The 16,809-nt window shown below is 41.0% G+C and overlaps 1 protein-coding gene across 2 annotated transcripts; it reads left to right on the forward strand.

The window, feature by feature from the left end:
- Positions 1,272 to 5,557, forward strand: LOC8057230 (sulfate transporter 1.2). 2 transcript variants are annotated; one of them, XM_021459267.1, is made up of 14 exons: positions 1,272 to 1,407; positions 1,557 to 1,912; positions 1,997 to 2,045; positions 2,187 to 2,394; positions 2,571 to 2,745; positions 2,862 to 2,927; positions 3,074 to 3,187; positions 3,284 to 3,400; positions 3,509 to 3,635; positions 3,827 to 4,113; positions 4,233 to 4,423; positions 4,879 to 4,964; positions 5,090 to 5,166; positions 5,265 to 5,557. In XM_021459267.1, exons 2-14 carry the CDS (start codon positions 1,592 to 1,594, stop codon positions 5,406 to 5,408), a joined length of 1,962 nt encoding a protein of 653 aa, XP_021314942.1. In that variant the 5' UTR covers positions 1,272 to 1,407; positions 1,557 to 1,591; the 3' UTR covers positions 5,409 to 5,557. The 2 variants fall into 2 exon arrangements, with proteins under 2 accessions (XP_021314942.1, XP_021314939.1); XM_021459264.1 differs by lacking the exon at positions 1,272 to 1,407 and having other exon boundaries at positions 1,471 to 1,912.

Here is a 16,809-nt window from a genome sequence, read left to right on the forward strand (position 1 = left end):
CGCCTATGGTTTCTGGGAGAACTGAACACGGTGTGTGTGTGTGCCTGTGTTCAGATGTGGCCCATCGGATCTTGCGTTTTCCTTTTTGCCCGGCAAATACTAAGGGCACTCACAATGCAAGATTACATAGTCCAAGACAATTAATTACATATTATTTATAGTATTTTGCTGATGTGGCAGCAAAGATGTAGAAAAAATAAGACTCTAAATCTTATTTAAACTCTCTAACACATTATTCGAGGTAATAAATAACTTTAGACTCTATAATAGAGTCTGCATTGTGAGTGCCCTAAAACGGATAGCTAGGTAGTGAATAATCTGGTGTCTTTTTGGTTCATGTATTGATGTTGCTTACTTACCTCCACATATATATTATTCTATGGCCACATTGAGTTACGTTAATTATTATGGTAATTTACGAGATCTCCTTACTAAGTGGTCTATTATAATATTACGGTTAATATCTTCATGTGTTAAAGTAACCTAACTATCGTAAATATGTATACATATTATTGTAAATTAGTATATAAAATTATCATAAATAGATGTGACTATAAAATAACTTATTTTTTAGCTGGCTATACCCTCCCTATATATATGCTGATGACTGGCAATGATGGTAGCTAACTGTCAGGCTGTCAGGCTGTCTTCATGAACAATGCATGACATACGACGATACTGCAGATTTTGTTTGGATTAATAAACTGCACTTATTGACTTCAGATTTGCTATACAAATTTGCTTCTAGGCTGTTCGGGCCTTGTTTAGTTCCAAAAATTTTTGGGAAATCGACACTGTAGCACTTTCGTTTGTATTTGACAAATATTATCTAATCATGGACTAACTAGGCTTAAAAATTCGTCTCGTCAGTTTCGACCAAACTGTGCAATTAGTTTTTATTTTTGTTTATATTTAATATTCCATGCATGTGTCTAAAGATTCGATGTGACGGGGTATGTGAAAAATTTTGCAAATTTTTCAGGGAAGTAAACAAGGCCTCGGTTAAGATGTCAAATCGCTTTGATCACAGAATAGGCACTGTCTCTTCTCCATTTTTTTAATTCTTATCATAGCTGCAAGTGTACCGTTTTTAAAATTTCTAGTTAATGCATGTGTACAGATGTTTGGAGGCAGTTGCTTACTTGCGTGTACGCTATTGGAAACACACAGAAATTTTATTTTTGGATAGTCGAAACCTGCCAGTTGAGTCCTTTTTCTAAAATTTTGTTATTTTTCTAATGCGGTCGGCACGTAAGCGTTTTGCATGTTGGGGGAAAAGAAATGTGTTCTTCCTTATCAGAAATAATTTCAGTTCAAATCCTATTCAGAAATCAGCTCTAGGGGAGATGTCCTGCTTAGTTCAACAGTCTGCTGCATTTCTCGGCATCTCGGTGTCTATAATTTGAGGTTTATTCTCATCCTGTTGCAAACTGAAAAGTATAATGTAGAGGTCTGACTTTTGATCGTAGTAGTTGGTCCTTGACATGTATAAATCTGGACGTACATTCGTTCCGGCAATGCAACAGAGCTGATCACACTGTCAGTGTCACTGTCAGGCCGTCAACTGCGCAATTACAAGCAGTAACTAACAATGCCGCGAGCGGTGTCTGACGGAGGCGAGAACCTCGACGACGACGACGGCAGCCGCACGGACAGCACCGGCGCCCACAGGGTGCGCTTCCCGCCGGAGAAGGGCTTGCTCGATGCCTTCGCCGGCGCGGTGAAGGACATGTTGTTCGCCGGCGACGACCCGCTGCGGCAGTACAAGGAGCAGCCGAGCTGGGCCGGGAGGGCCTGGCTCGGCCTGCAGCACGTGTTCCCGGTGCTCGACTGGGGCAGGCGCTACACCCTCGATGACTTCAAGGGGGATCTCGTCGCCGGCCTCACCATAGCCAGCCTCTGCATACCTCAGGTGAATTATTCTTGCATGATTACATCCATTCCAAGATGAACATGGTGGTTTAGCACTTTAGCTAAATGAGCATTAACATTTCAGGACATCGGCTACTCGAAGCTTGCTAACCTGCCGCCAGAGATTGGCTTGTGTAAGTGCACGTGCTTGCATTGATCTGTTTTTTCCCTTTTGATTTGATATTTTGATGGGCAGCTGCAGATACAGACGTCAGAGTTGTCGAGGTCCTTACCAGATCGAAACACCTTTTTTTCTCTTTTGTTTTGAATGACAGACAGCAGCTTCGTGCCACCACTGATATACACTTTGATGGGAAGCTCTAGAGACATAGCCATGGGTCCCGTGGCCGTCGTGTCACTGATGCTCGGCACTCTGATGCAGAACGAGATTGATCCCAAGAAACACCCGCTAGAGTATAGACGGCTAGCGTTCACCGCCACATTCTTTACAGGGATCACACAGGCCGCTCTCGGCTTCTTCAGGTGCCTGAACTTTTGTCGTTGTTCAGGCAACATATAATTTTGGCATTGTTTAGGCAGAGAAGAAAATTTGCAAATTAATTCTTATGAGTTATTCTTTTAATTGTACTGGTTGGTTGTGTACCTAAAATATAGCAAAAGTCCGAATTTAATTCTGTGGCTGAACTCTGCTACTGCAGGCTAGGATTCATCATAGAGTTCTTGTCCCATGCCGCCATCGTCGGGTTCATGGCCGGTGCTGCCATCACCATCGCTCTTCAGCAGCTCAAGGGCTTCCTTGGCATAAGGAATTTTACTACCAGAACCGACGTAGTCTCGGTCATGAAGTCAATCTTCAAGAGTGCTCACCATGGGGTAAGTTTGCATACTGTGCTACATCGACATTTTGCTCTTGCTGTTTTAACAGGTGATATATGGGAGGTTTTGAGACGACTTTTTTTCACTATGTTGTTGCTACTACAATCAAACAGTGGAACTGGCAGACAATACTGATCGGTGCATCGTTCTTGGGATTCCTTCTGTTCACCAAGTACATTGTAAGACAAACGTCAAACTACTACGTATATAGGAGTACATTTTTCAGAGTTCCATTCCACCTTGATTATCCTTATTACTAGTACTACTATTTATATATATGCATATGCATGACCCCGCTGTTTCATTGGGACAACTGATTATATAGGGGAAGAAAAAGAAGAAGCTCTTCTGGATGTCTGCAATTGCGCCGCTGGTTTCAGTGATCCTATCAACCTTCTTTGTGTACATCACTCGTGCAGACAAGCATGGTGTGGCAGTTGTAAGAGCCACTCTTGACTATTCAGAAGTTGCATAACGACACTAAAAATTTAGTTGAAGTTAGCAACGAAGGTTAATTAGTTATCACTGATTGCAGGTCAAAAACATAGAGAAAGGTGTCAACCCACCTTCAGCTAGCCTCATATACTTCAGTGGCCCGTTCTTGCTGAAAGGATTCAAAATTGGACTGGTAACTGGATTGATAGCCCTAACGGTAAAACAAACTTCGCTTTGTTTCAGTTCCAAATCAGCACGCCGATCGAAGACAGCTAAGCTAGAAATGTGCTGAGACTTTATTAACCTGTGTGAAAACATTTACCAGGAGGCAATTGCAATTGGAAGAACATTTGCTGCCATGAGGGGCTACCCACTAGACGGGAACAAGGAAATGGTCGCTCTAGGAACCATGAACGTGGTAGGTTCGTTGACTTCCTGCTACATAACCACAGGTAATTAAGGCAACTATACTACTATTTCAGCTTGAAACCGGCCAATCGTACATGCAGCACAAACAGTTAGTTCCAGACATTCTTTCTGCCCTCTCTGCCCTTTTGTAATCTAAAAACCGTTGTTGTTTTAATAAATTTACTGCAGGGGCTACGGCCCTTCAAAAAAAAAATAAATCTTTTCATCCTATTAGGTGGTTTTGGGCGATCAGCGGTGAACTGCATGGCTGGCTGCAAAACAGCAGCATCCAACATGGTTATGTCAGTTATAGTGCTCCTGACGCTACTGTTTATCACTCCACTGTTCAAGTACACTCCCAATGCCATCCTCTCTTCCATTATCATATCGGCGGTGCTTGGCCTGATTGACTACAAGGCAGCATACCGTATCTGGAAGGTTGATAAGCTGGACTTCTTGGCGTGTTTGGGGGCCTTCTTGGGAGTTGTATTTTCATCAGTGGAGTATGGCCTGCTGATTGCGGTATTGGCCTGCTAATTATTCCAACAATTTCTGTTCTGTCACCTTCAATTGAATTTCCTTGCACATTTCATCAGCAAGGGCTCATGATCGTAAAACTTCTTGATTGTTGAATGGAGTAGGTTGCGATTTCGATTGCCAAGATACTTGTCCAAGCAACACGACCAAAAACCGCCTTGCTTGGCAACCTTCCAAGAACGACTGTGTATAGGAACATTGAACAATACCCGGAAGTTACCACGGTGCCCGGGGTGGTAATTGTTCAAGTGGATTCAGCTATCTACTTCACGAATTCCAACTATGTTAAAGAAAGGTAATATTCACTGGTATAAATAGTATTTTCATTGTATTTGCAATATATGTGATGAACCGTATTTTTTTTAAGAAGAAGCAGCACTGTCATAGGGGAGGAACAAACATAATACAAATAACATTAGCGTGAAATCTCAGATAAACTTGGGCAATATATGTATGAAACGTTGAAAATGTTTTTTTATTAGAAAGAAAAAATAATATAGGGCTGATGCAGCTATTAGAATCAAATCCAGGAAAGTCAGCACACGCTAACATATATGATTACCTGTTGTGTAAGGAGTATGATATGGCTGCATGTTCAAGCAACTTGTTAGTTGGATATGCTAGCTAAGAGTGTCAGTTACATCATTGCATCATCATGTTGAGTACCACTACCACCGCGTTCCCTATGTCAAATATTAGCGACAAGCAAACTATTCTTCACTAGTTTCGTGTCCGATTACCGATTTTCAGAATCTTGAGGTGGCTGAATGAGGAGGAAGAGCGACAACGAGAACGGAAGTTTCCCAGAATTGAGTTTCTGATTGCTGATCTATCTCGTAAGAACAAAGTGGATATATCTATCTATTCTCTATATATGCAAATAAAACAGAGTTTTTTTTTTCCAAATGAATTTTGATGCATTGGTTTGCACCAGCAACACTGATATGTTACTCTTCAACAGCGGTGGGTGACATCGACACAAGCGGAATCCACGCCTTGGAGGAGTTGTTCAGAACACTCGAGAAACGAAAAATTCAGGTGAGAACTGCTCGAATTCTTCAATTGCTAGTGCCAATCATCCTGCTCTCGCAGAACTCTTCACCAAGAAGAAATTCCTTGTGCCTGTCAATCTACAGCTGATCCTTGCCAATCCCGGTCCAGCAGTAATTCAGAAGCTCAGCTCGGCAAAATTCACAGAACTCATCGGCGAAGACAAGATCTTCCTGACGGTCGGAGACGCCGTGAAGAAATTCGCTCCAAAGGTAGTGGATTGTGTCTGAAGGAGATTCAGCTCCTGTTTCAAGTTGTCAAAAAAAAATCCCGTTTCACAAGTGTCAAATAATTTATTTATAGAGCAGAGAAGCACATAACTGTAAAGAAAACAGTTTGGTACAATAAAGAATGTGTGCCGGGGAGTTGGACGGGAGCACATCAGGCCTCCGTTGACCAGTGTGTGTTTACATGGCAAGAGCTTTCGTTTGACGGGTTGAAAGGTATCGCGATCCGCCATTTTGATTTTTTTTTTTTGATGAAAAAGAAAGAAAAAAGAAAGACTATCGTCTTTTTTTTGTGTGAAAAAAAATGCTTGTTTCGTAAACTATTGGGCCGGCCGACCCGAGTTCAGTACCCGTCCAAATGTGCTCATGGGCCCAATATAGGTTGTGGGCCTCTATAACTCATAGCCCGTTTAACGGCAATCCAGTAGAGGTGTGTCTTCTTCTTCGTAGTGGCCTTTGAGAATTTGAGATTCATTTCTCAAAAATAAAATAAAAAAATCTGGATACGGTTTAATTAATCCACGACAATTTTAGTTTACACACACGTCGTCTTCACGTGGGTATATATACTCCTTTTGTGCACTCTACTAGTACTGCGTGACTAAACACTGAAGAATATTTGATCCGCCATGGAAATTAACTAAAAGCAATGGACAAGTAAGGTGAAAACAACAGATTCTAGGTTCTCCCCTTCTCCGTGACATTATTATCCCATGACGTGTTGCCAATTCCTAGCGCAGCACGCACGAGGTAGGTGTGCCTTTACCAACCTTTTCGCGCTTGTGGCGTCGGGCTATTGTGCTTGTCTTAATCTCAGAAAATTGACCCTTGTGCTCTTGGTAAATAAAAAAAAGCCTGATCAACAAGTTGAATCTTTTTCTCTGGCCTAGCTTGCGGTTGCGGATTGCTGGTGCTAACAACGAATTTTCCTGACCCACATAAAGGAAAGATCACCCTTTTCTACATTTTTTTTTACCTTAAATAAATTAGGCCTGGTGAGATTTCATCGTCAGGCAAATTTGTAATAGCAACACTCACGGCCTTAATTTATGGCTTCCCCCCCAACGGTTACTAGTCAATATTGTTAGTCCTAATTAATGAGTATACGATGATCTTGTTATTTGTTGCTGAGTCCAATGTTTCTTATAAAAGTATATTGTTCCGTGCCTTATTACTGTTTTGTAGCTAGGAAAAAATGTATCACAATAGCACTTTTGATCGGAGGACCGGTAGATCGATTTTGTCACCACAGACACACGTACAGGTGGCTCAAATTATTACAGCTCACCACTACTCCACTAGAACCGCCGCGCGGGCTGCGTTATCTTGAAGCAGAATTCTTGCCAAGTCAAACAGCCAGTAATAGCCACTAACTCAGTTAGGTCCTGTGATCCACTTGTCTTCGCTTGGCTGATAAATTATGACTGAAAGTACTATTCATTGATTTGTTGTATAAATTCGGCAAATAAGCTCAAAAGAATAAACATATTATGTTCGCCACCGCTCTATAGCTAGTCTCTGCCCTCGCCCACATATATGCTTGCAGCTTGCTGTTGCTTTCTCCATCCATCCAGATCCAGCAGCGTTGCGACTTGCGGATCGCCGGTGATCATGATGGCCGGCCTGACTCGATCTTGACGAGGAGAGCTAAAGGTTGGATGCGATTTGACAAGAGGATAGACGTGGGCCGCTACCGCTAGGATGTGATTTATTGGCATCATTCTGTCTTCGATCGGCATGTCATCTCAGCTCTCTGCAATTCACGTGTTATTAGGCCTTGTTTAGTTCGTAAAAATTTTCAAGATTCCTCATCACATCGAATTTTTGGTCGCATGTATAGAGCATTAAATATAGATAAAAATAAAAACTAATTGCACAGTTTACCTGTAATTTGTGAGATGAATCTTTTGAGTCTAGTTACTCCATGATTGGACAATGTTTGTCAAATAAAAATAAAAGTGCTACAGTAGCTACAAACCAAAGTTTTTGTCAACTAAACAAGGCTTTAGTCTCCTGCTTGACCATTCCACTCATCACAGCACTCAGCAGAGTTTCTTGAAGCTTTTCCCTTCTCCTCGGCTGGGGACCCTGAGAACGAAAACCTATTGCTCTTTTCCGTGCCTCTCTCATGGTGACATCCACACGAGAAACACGTACGTACACTGCTAGCTTGGGATATATTTCTCCAAGCATATTCACGAGAAAAATATGGAGAACCTAAAAAGAAACTGAAGTAGTCGGAGATTTACTAGCTAGCATATATATATATATATATATATATGAGCCATACTAAAGTACATGTGTACCAAATAAAATGAAAATCTCACTTTTCAAAATGTTAAATAATTTTAAGTTTAATAGGTTTATAGAAAATAATAACATCATTTGTATTTTTAAATAAGTATACTATACATGAAAATATATATACATGATTCATCTAATCATACATATTATGCATATATTTTAGTACTTTTTGTATTTGTAAATTTGAGATTTTTTTTACTCCTTACAAAATAAGATTTCCATTCTATTTTAGGATGTTATCGTAGCATCGTCCGGGAGCGCTCTTTTTCCTTAGGGTGCATTGCTACGCAATTACATGGAAAAGTAAAGTTTATTTGACGCTGATACAATGCATCAGCATCACTGCTCACTGCTAGAGGGAATCGTAAGAACGTATGTGGCTGTAAGCTATCAGCCTATCACCACCTGTTTAATAACCGGTCTGATAGATTTTTCATGAAACAAAAAAACATTACCATCACATATGCGATCATTAGAGCATTTCCATAGCTACTATTAAAAAAAGACTCCCTACTTGTCCAAGTTAGGGTCTCTATTTCTTTAGCATATACAATGACATGCGGACCTATATATCCGTGTGCCAATCTGCTTGGTTGGGGAGGGATTCTAATGGCCGGGAGAGAGCTCAGCCGAAGAAGAGGGGCCAGTCGGGAGCTAGGCTACATCCAGCCACAATGGATGTGGAGCGGTGGCGAACGATGGGGTTCATGACCTAGGAAAGGGGAGGGGAGTGTGGCAAGGGAGGGAAGCCATATATATTTGGGCATGGACCGATGGCAAACTATGGCACAGTGGTGGAGGTCAATCAACAAATTAACCACTACAGGAAGGTCATCAACGAGGGAGGCGTCCATGGCCAGGTGTGGGACAGCAACAAATGGGTGCTCCTTCTCGTTTTCTAAGCACCGGCGAGCTAGAAAAGCACCAAAATTGGTCAAGAATGGCAATGGGAGTCTAGAAACTAGAGTTGCCAGGTGCAAGGTATCGACAGATGAGCAGGCATGATGGTGGGAAAGTATAGAGACAAAGGGAATGGGAGGATGGTGGATGAAAAACTGTCAATACAAAAGTAGATGCACCCGATGGTGGACAAGCATAGGCTCAGGACAAAAGAAATGGGAGTATAGTGGATGAAAAAACTGTCAATACAAAAGTAGATACACCCTACTTAAGCTGTAGAGAAGGGTGTGGGTGGGAGATTTAAGGGGGGCTTATTTTTTTGGGGATAAGTAAAGTAAATAGTTTGTTGGACCTTTTTTGTTTTGCTCCACTCAACAAATTTAGGGTTCGGAGTATGTTTAGGTATTTCGTTGGAGATGCTCTCACCAAAACCATTGTAAGAGCCTCTACCAGGGTCAGACAAAAGTTAATTAAAATGAACTTATTGCGACTTTGCTCTAGCATTAATACACATGAAACAAATATCATCTCAGGGATTGGACATACATACAAGTCTCAATTGATCTCATAATCAAATATGCGTGAGTGAACTCAGCGTAGCTCAAATGGTTGGTTTTCTTATGGTGGAACCTATCCATCCAGGTTTAAGCTCCAGACTTGACATAGGTGCTCATATTTTTCTGGATTTATTTAGGATTCAACAGTGTTATTTTTTTAGTGGTAGGTGACGTATCGGTCACAGCAAGACACCTATGGTGACTTTGTTAGTCTCTAGATTAATTGTCCAACTCAATTCTACAGAGGTGCTCATAGGGGTAGAATGTACGTTGGGTGAGTGGGCGTTCATGTATGTGAGCGTCTGCATATGTAACTGGGTCTCGCAAAAAAAAAATCAAACATGCATCTGAGGCACACATTATTCATCTCAAAAATACAAACTAATTTTGAAATCGCTCCCAAGAAATCCAACATACATATACACCTGAAAATTCGCTTCAAAATCAGAACAATTCGACATTAAAATCGTCGCAATATCTTGGTCGCGTCTCGCTTCAAAATATAAATCGAGTGATAAAAAAAACATCTTTACCGATTCATCTACAAACAGAGAGTAATACAAACCGAGAGTGATACATACTACACTCATCTATAAGAAATACTCCACTACTCGATATTTTGTTTTTTCTTAGATATATTTATTATTTTTATATGCATGTGGACATAGTGGAGGGAGTAGTATAGTTAGCACTGATACCTAATCAGTAATCATCTGTGCAGACCCAACAATGTGCAAGCGTGGGGCAAAGCTTTGCCCTGAAGGCACATCTACAAAGACCACCTCGCGTTTGACTTGCTGCATGCCCAAGTGTCCAATACTATACTAGACGCGCACGCATGGCTCTCTCCGTCTCCCTTTCGGACTTCGGTCTTCCGTTGGCGTCACCTTGTGTCGTGGTGCCATCGTCACTTCATCAGTATTATAATTATATTCGGTATGGTTCACGGCCGGGTGCGTGCGCCGCGCGTCTGCATGCATCTGGAACGAGAGTGTTGCGGCAACTGGGCGCTGCAACTGGCCGGGTCGGATCGGATTTGATTTCATTTCATTTCAGTGGGCGCGCGAGATAATCTTCAATTCTCCGATCCACATGCATGCATGCACCTGCTGACCTGCCTCTCCACGCTAGATCAGCGAGGACCGCGTACGGGGATGGGATGGTCGACAGTGGCGAAGCCAGAGCAAATTAAAGAGTGATACACTTGTCTTGTGAGTGCATATGTTTGTATCAGAGATGGTGCATATATGATGAAATTTAAACCAAAACTACTATTTTTTCAAATTTAGGGTGGTGCATTTGCACTCCCTAAAGATAATATACCTTCACCCCTGATGGTCAATCCTCCTAGCTCATCATCTCATCCAATTATTCGTTCCATTCCGGCACGCCTCCATCCGCAGGAAGTGACAGAGCTAGAGCAAATCTAAAGAGGATATACTTGTCTTTGTAGGTGCAAGACTTTATGATATATAAATGTAAATAATTTTTTTTAGATAAAAGAATCAAAACATTCCGGCCTTCACAATCACAAGTGATTGCTTAAGACCAAACCTTACAAGAGTGGGACATAGCCCCGAGCCCGGCCGCTAAGCAAGGAGTTCAGTTTAAGCACATGGAACCTTACAACAAAGATGGGACACAGGCCAAAGTTCAGCTCAGTGATCAAACTAAACGGAAGCCTAACAAAAACAAAAATAGTGACGAGCTGGGACATTAAGCCACGTCCAATCAGCTAACTGAAACAAAATCAACCAACTGATTCCACCTCCATAGCCTTCCGATACTTCACCAAGAACCTCAAAAGTGTAGAGTCACTCCTTCCTGCAACCAGCTTCTATTGTTCTTTGGGTCCATGATAAATGCAAATATGATGAAAATTTAGTACTATTTATTATTATTTTTTTATTTTTCTCTAGGTATGGCGGCACCTAATCTTTTGACTATGGATCGGCCCATATCCACAGAAGTTCATGAGAGAGGAGACCAACGTAATATATTCTATCAGAGATACTATATATCATTGGTACCTAGCATCATATATGTGGTATCCTGCCACTCTTTTTGACTTGATGTTTTCGACCTTTTGCTGTGTTTGCTGGATTCGGCTCGGTTTGGTCATCGTCATTTTCATGATATCCGTAAGAAATCGTGGAAATAAATAGCAAGAGTAAAAGAGTGTATAACGTGTGTATAGTTACTCCCTTCGATCTAAATTATAAATTATTTTGATTTTTCTTTTTTACGACTGCACGGTGTGTGTAAGCTATTGACATCAGCTCATCAAGCAGATATATGGATGCACGCGGCATGCCGGCCGAGTCTCGTGGGTGACTGGTGACCAGAAGAGGTGTGTGTCAGTGTGTGTCCTTGAAAATATAAAAAGGATGTTCTTCTAGAAGGACGACTAGCTTGTTGGCTAATTTGATAGTGCTAGCTGGAACAAGCAAGCATACAAGGACCAAACCTAGCTAGCTACTGCTGAAAACAAATAATGCGTTGTTGTTGTCATCACTCATCACCGGCCAGGACAGCAGCTTAGTGGACACTAGTATGTTTTGTCCGTTCTCAGCGCCCACTCAGTGCTAGAGTCACATCGATGATCTCAATCACTGTAACACCCTAAAAATTATTTTTTGGAAATAGAGCTAAAATGATTTAATTTTATATTTTTGTGCTCATAAAACATAGGAAAAATAATAATTTTCTTTAAAATAAAACTTATCATAAGGCTTAGCAACTTGTTGTGCATTCATGCTTGTGCATTAATTTTATTGACATGAGTGGTTTTGACTAAAGTTCAAAAGTATTTCAAAACTTATTTTAAAAATGGACTTGAATTGGCTTTGGAATAAAAGAAAGGAAAATAGAAAATATAAAAAGAAGAAACAAAACCCCTCCTCCATCTTTTGGCCCGAAGGCCCTCTCATTCCTTCCCTTTTTCTTCTCCCTCGACCTGGTGGCCCAGCAGCGGAAGGCCCACGCTCTCCTCTCTCTATTTCGGCCGCTCTCCCCTCTCCTGGCCCAACTCGCAGCGCGAGCGCCCAGCCTAGGAGCCGCAGCCACGACGCGCACATGCTCTCTCTCCTTGTTCTTTTGTCTGGCTGCCAGCCGGTCCCACCCTTCACCCACTGACAGAGCGACCCCACTTGTCAGCGCGCTGTTCTTCTCCTTCCTCTGTTGTACCCGAGTTGGACACCGCACCGCCGTTTCGATCTCGAAAACAGCGGGATTTCCTTGCTCTTTTCGCGAACCGAGATCCTATAAAGCTTTCTCCTCAAAGCCGCAGCTTCCTTACGCATCTAAAACGCGAATCAAAACCCTAGCCGCTTCCGGTTTCGAGATTTAGGATCTAGCCGGGACCGAGCTCCTCCATCGCGCAGCGCGAGCTCCTCGCTTGCTCTCGGCCCTTCCTAAGTGGCTAGGTGAGCTCGCCGCACGCTCCCATGGTCGCGGTTTTGTTTTTGGTGCTCGGGGACACGAAAACGGGAAGCTCCGACAAGCTTGGCGGCGGCATCAATGGGCGCCACCGCGCCGGAGCGTAGGAAGACGGCCGTCCGCCGCCGGAACCCCTGGAAGAAATCTGAGCCGTTGGATTGGAGATCAAGGGCCGAAAATAGAAGATACCCCTTCGCTGCGAAACTTCATAAAGAGTCCCTAAAACTTTTCAGCTTTTACTCCGCAGTCCTTGGCGGCTTGCGCAGAGTACGTTTTCTCCGTTTAAAAGCGTATTCCCGTTCGGCTTAGACAGATTACGTTTTCTGTTATTTACAGTTTTGCCATTGAAATTGATTTGGTCATAAAATACTCGTTTTAACTCCGTTTTTGTCCATTCAAATTTCGTTAGATTCTTATTTACGAGCTCTACATGTTAGAAGTATTTATTCTCTGTTTTGAAACTTTTTATTTTCGCAGTAGTATTTAATTAATTATTTATCTATATGAAATCTTAGAAAAATCATAACTTCTCCGTTTTAATTCCGTTTTTCGTGAACTTTACGTTTGTGTGATCGTAGCGCTGCGTAGAATATCTTCATAAACTTTTATATTTGTTTTACCACTGTTTGTTGTAATGTTCTAATTATAGTTTGATTGCTTTGTGTATGATTGTCTACATTGGATTGCGTGTTGTTGATTGATGATCGAGTATAGACGGTGAGCGATACGTTGGTAAGCAAGACCAAGCTTCTGAAGATCAGCAGCAGGCTCAGGAGAGCTTTGATCAAGGCAAGTATAACTTAGGATTATCCTTGTTACCTATACACAATTAATACAATATTTATCATATGCATGTGTCCACCTTGATGACCTTAGCAAAATCATAGATGATTGTTATCCTGAATTCCTTGTTACCTATTTGGATATGCATTTGGGTAGTTCTTGCTAGTGCTTGATTATAATCCATGATCTTGTAACATGAATATTTGAATATACAATAAACAATAAAATAAGCTTTCTAGCAACTTGAATATAAAGGGTGGAAAGAACTCTGGCTTTTGCTGGATTGATTTTGACCCTCCGTAAGGACTCATCCCTTAGCAAAAGCTGGGACAACTCGTACAAGCATGAGGGCTATATGGCTCTGGCTTTAGTCAAGTATGAGTAAGCTTTTCTAGCCTGTTAGAGGTTACCCGAAAGGGCGGAGGGGCTGAACCGTTTTGGGTATAGTGCGAGCCCCTGTCCTTATGTGTATAGGCTGCGCGTCATTGTGCCATTTGGAAGGGGGTATCTATATCTGCGCGCAAAGGAAACCTTGCGGCTCGAACCTTTGAAAGACTTCATAGTGAACCCTGCCGGCTTTCCTTGGAAGTGAGCTAAGAGGTCGACGGGCCTCGGGCGAAAGGGTAAATCACGACTCATGGGTAAAGATGTATAACCTCTGCAGAGTGTTAAATCTGGTATACTAGCCGTGCCCACGGATACGGGCGGCCCGGAAAACTGACGGAATAGATGGACACTGATGAACATGATTAATGATGATAAATGATGGTTTATTATGTTGTTTATATGTGTTATTCATAATTCCTGTATACAATTGATCATGTGGTTATGGGATTTAATTATGCTACCTTGACATTTGCTATCCAATGATAAATATGCTATCTACATATAAAAGCTAAACGCAGTTAAACCAGTGTCAGCTATTTGAGCCCCATGAACCCCTGGTTATACTTGTTGAGTACGATATGTGCTCACTTTTGTAATTTCCCCCCACCTCAGGAGAAGTTTTGGGCTTGTGATCAACCAGTCAATTGGATCCTGTGGAGAGAAGTTAATACCCGAAGTTTAGAGTTATCTATCCACTGTTTGATGCTAAAGGTTATTTCTTTTATACTAAGTACGTTATATAATTTATGTATTGTCTTTTGATATTACCCCTTATTTGTAGCTATATGTGAGACTTGACTTCTAAAACTCACGTATGGTGCATATCTGCTTTTGTCCTTAAAATCGGGTATTACAATCACTAAATATTTAAGCTGGCTGTGCGTGCTTACTGCGTAGGGTAGCACCGTATATATAGATCGATGACCATCATATCGTGTAAAGAGGGCGTGCAGTCCACTCATAGTCATCTCTCACTAGATATTAGAAATACAGTCCTGTTCAACTCAAGATTTCAAAGCTAACTTTAACCCTTTTTGTTGGAAAATTCAGGTAGACGGCCACAGGGAGTCACAAAGCACAACATAATGCACTTCCCATTTGTGTTATCACCCTGCGGGCCTATTCAATTCAGTTAATTCTTTCCCTTCTCCATGCATGTGGATTTGGGGACTGACGAGGAGATGAACTGATAATTATCACCTCAATACTAATAATATCTTAAAATATAAAAATAACAAATGCACATAGCAAGAATATTATTATCTTTATCATTTACTAGTTTCTTCATTCTAAATTATAAGTTGTTTTGATTTTTTAAAAAGATATACACACATCTAGAAAAGACAAAATAGTACCTGGAACGGAAAGATACATGTTATCACCCCCACTCATGTGTATGTGTAGACACGATCTTGCTACACGACACACAGCACTTCGGGAAGCAGCTTGTTGGAAGTTTGGTTGCCACAGGCCAGACGACGACGCCACACGAACCGGAGACGCCGCAATGTCGCCGATCGAGTAGTGGGAGTTGACATATGCACTTCATCGTGCCCGCAATTGTCATGTCCTCAGCAGGTTTGGTCCAAAGTTGTTCGTGCTAAAATGGAAGAAGATATCGATGGCTGGTTTGTTTGGGGATGGGGGGTAGTACGAGAACCATGTGTTCTGGCTCCAGGAGAGTAGTCCGGACAGCACGTACCAACAGCTAGCAACAGCATTGATCAGATCGATCGACGACGGCATCTCTGCTATTGTAGTATAGCAAAGCAAAAGGGACTACTCGCCCTGCCTCTCCTTGGAAGTTGGAACAACGTGTGTCGTACACGTGAGCTGGTACGGTTCTAATGAAGTATTACCCCTAATACAATTCATTGTGTTTATGGTGACTTGTGGGCCGAGACACAGCTTATTAATTGGTCTTCGCTGAAATGGAAAATCATATTTCGTTAAAAAAATGGAGAATCATATATCCCCACAGCCGTCCATTGAGAAAGAGCTAAAACTTTAGCAAAACACACTACTACTAGTAGTTTAGGGCATTCCCAATATAGAAACTATCATACTAATTGTAGTGTCATCTAAGCATTTTGTTAATGTGTCAAGATAGTTACTTCCTCCATCCCAAATTATAAGGCATTCGAAGAATGTTGGAGAATCAAACCTCTCAACTTTGACCAAAATTATAGAAAAAATTACAAATATTTATAATATCAAATAGGTATACTATGAAAATATAACTAATGTCGTAGAATGTAATGATACTAAGTTGATACCATAAATATTATTATCTTACCATATAAATTTAGTCAAACTTGAGATAGTTTGACTCTCCAAGATTCTTAGAATGACTTCTAATTTGGGATGGAGTATTGAAGAGAGAGAGAACAAAAATCATAGAAACCGGGTCTAAGTTAAAAATCATGTCTACACGATATCCAAGACATGAAGTGAAGATTGGTTGAGAATGGAGAAAGAATGAATGTGATTGGACAAAAAAAATTAGAAACTACTCATTGGGTCCACGGTTTTTATATGCTCCCTCCATATAGGATTTAGAAGTCGTTTTGGATAAGGTTTAAGTCAAACATTAAGAGTATAAAGGTCAAACATTGAGAGTATAAATTATCAATAACTTTTAAATTTTTAAGTTTGTAAATGTGAAAATTATATAAATAAATTTGTTTTAAAAAATATTTTTCATAAAAGTATACATATGTTGTTTTTCCTAAATTTATAAAAATAAGAGGTCAAAATTGTGTTTTGGAGACTGTGTCACTGTTCTAAACAACATTTATATTCTATATGAAAGAAGTACAATGTCTGTATAGGTTAAGGTCTTGTTTAGATACACCCAAAAACCCAAAACTTTACAAGATTCCCCGTCACATCGAATCTTGCGGCACATGCATGAAGTATTAAATATAGATAAAAAGAATAACTAATTATACAGTTTATCTGTAAATCACGAGACAAATCTTTTAGGCCTAGATACTTTATAATTAGGTAATATTTGTCAAATAAAAATAAAAATA

This window comes from Sorghum bicolor, chromosome 1 (genome assembly GCF_000003195.3).
Source record: "Sorghum bicolor cultivar BTx623 chromosome 1, Sorghum_bicolor_NCBIv3, whole genome shotgun sequence".
Classification (NCBI taxonomy): domain Eukaryota; kingdom Viridiplantae; phylum Streptophyta; class Magnoliopsida; order Poales; family Poaceae; genus Sorghum; species Sorghum bicolor.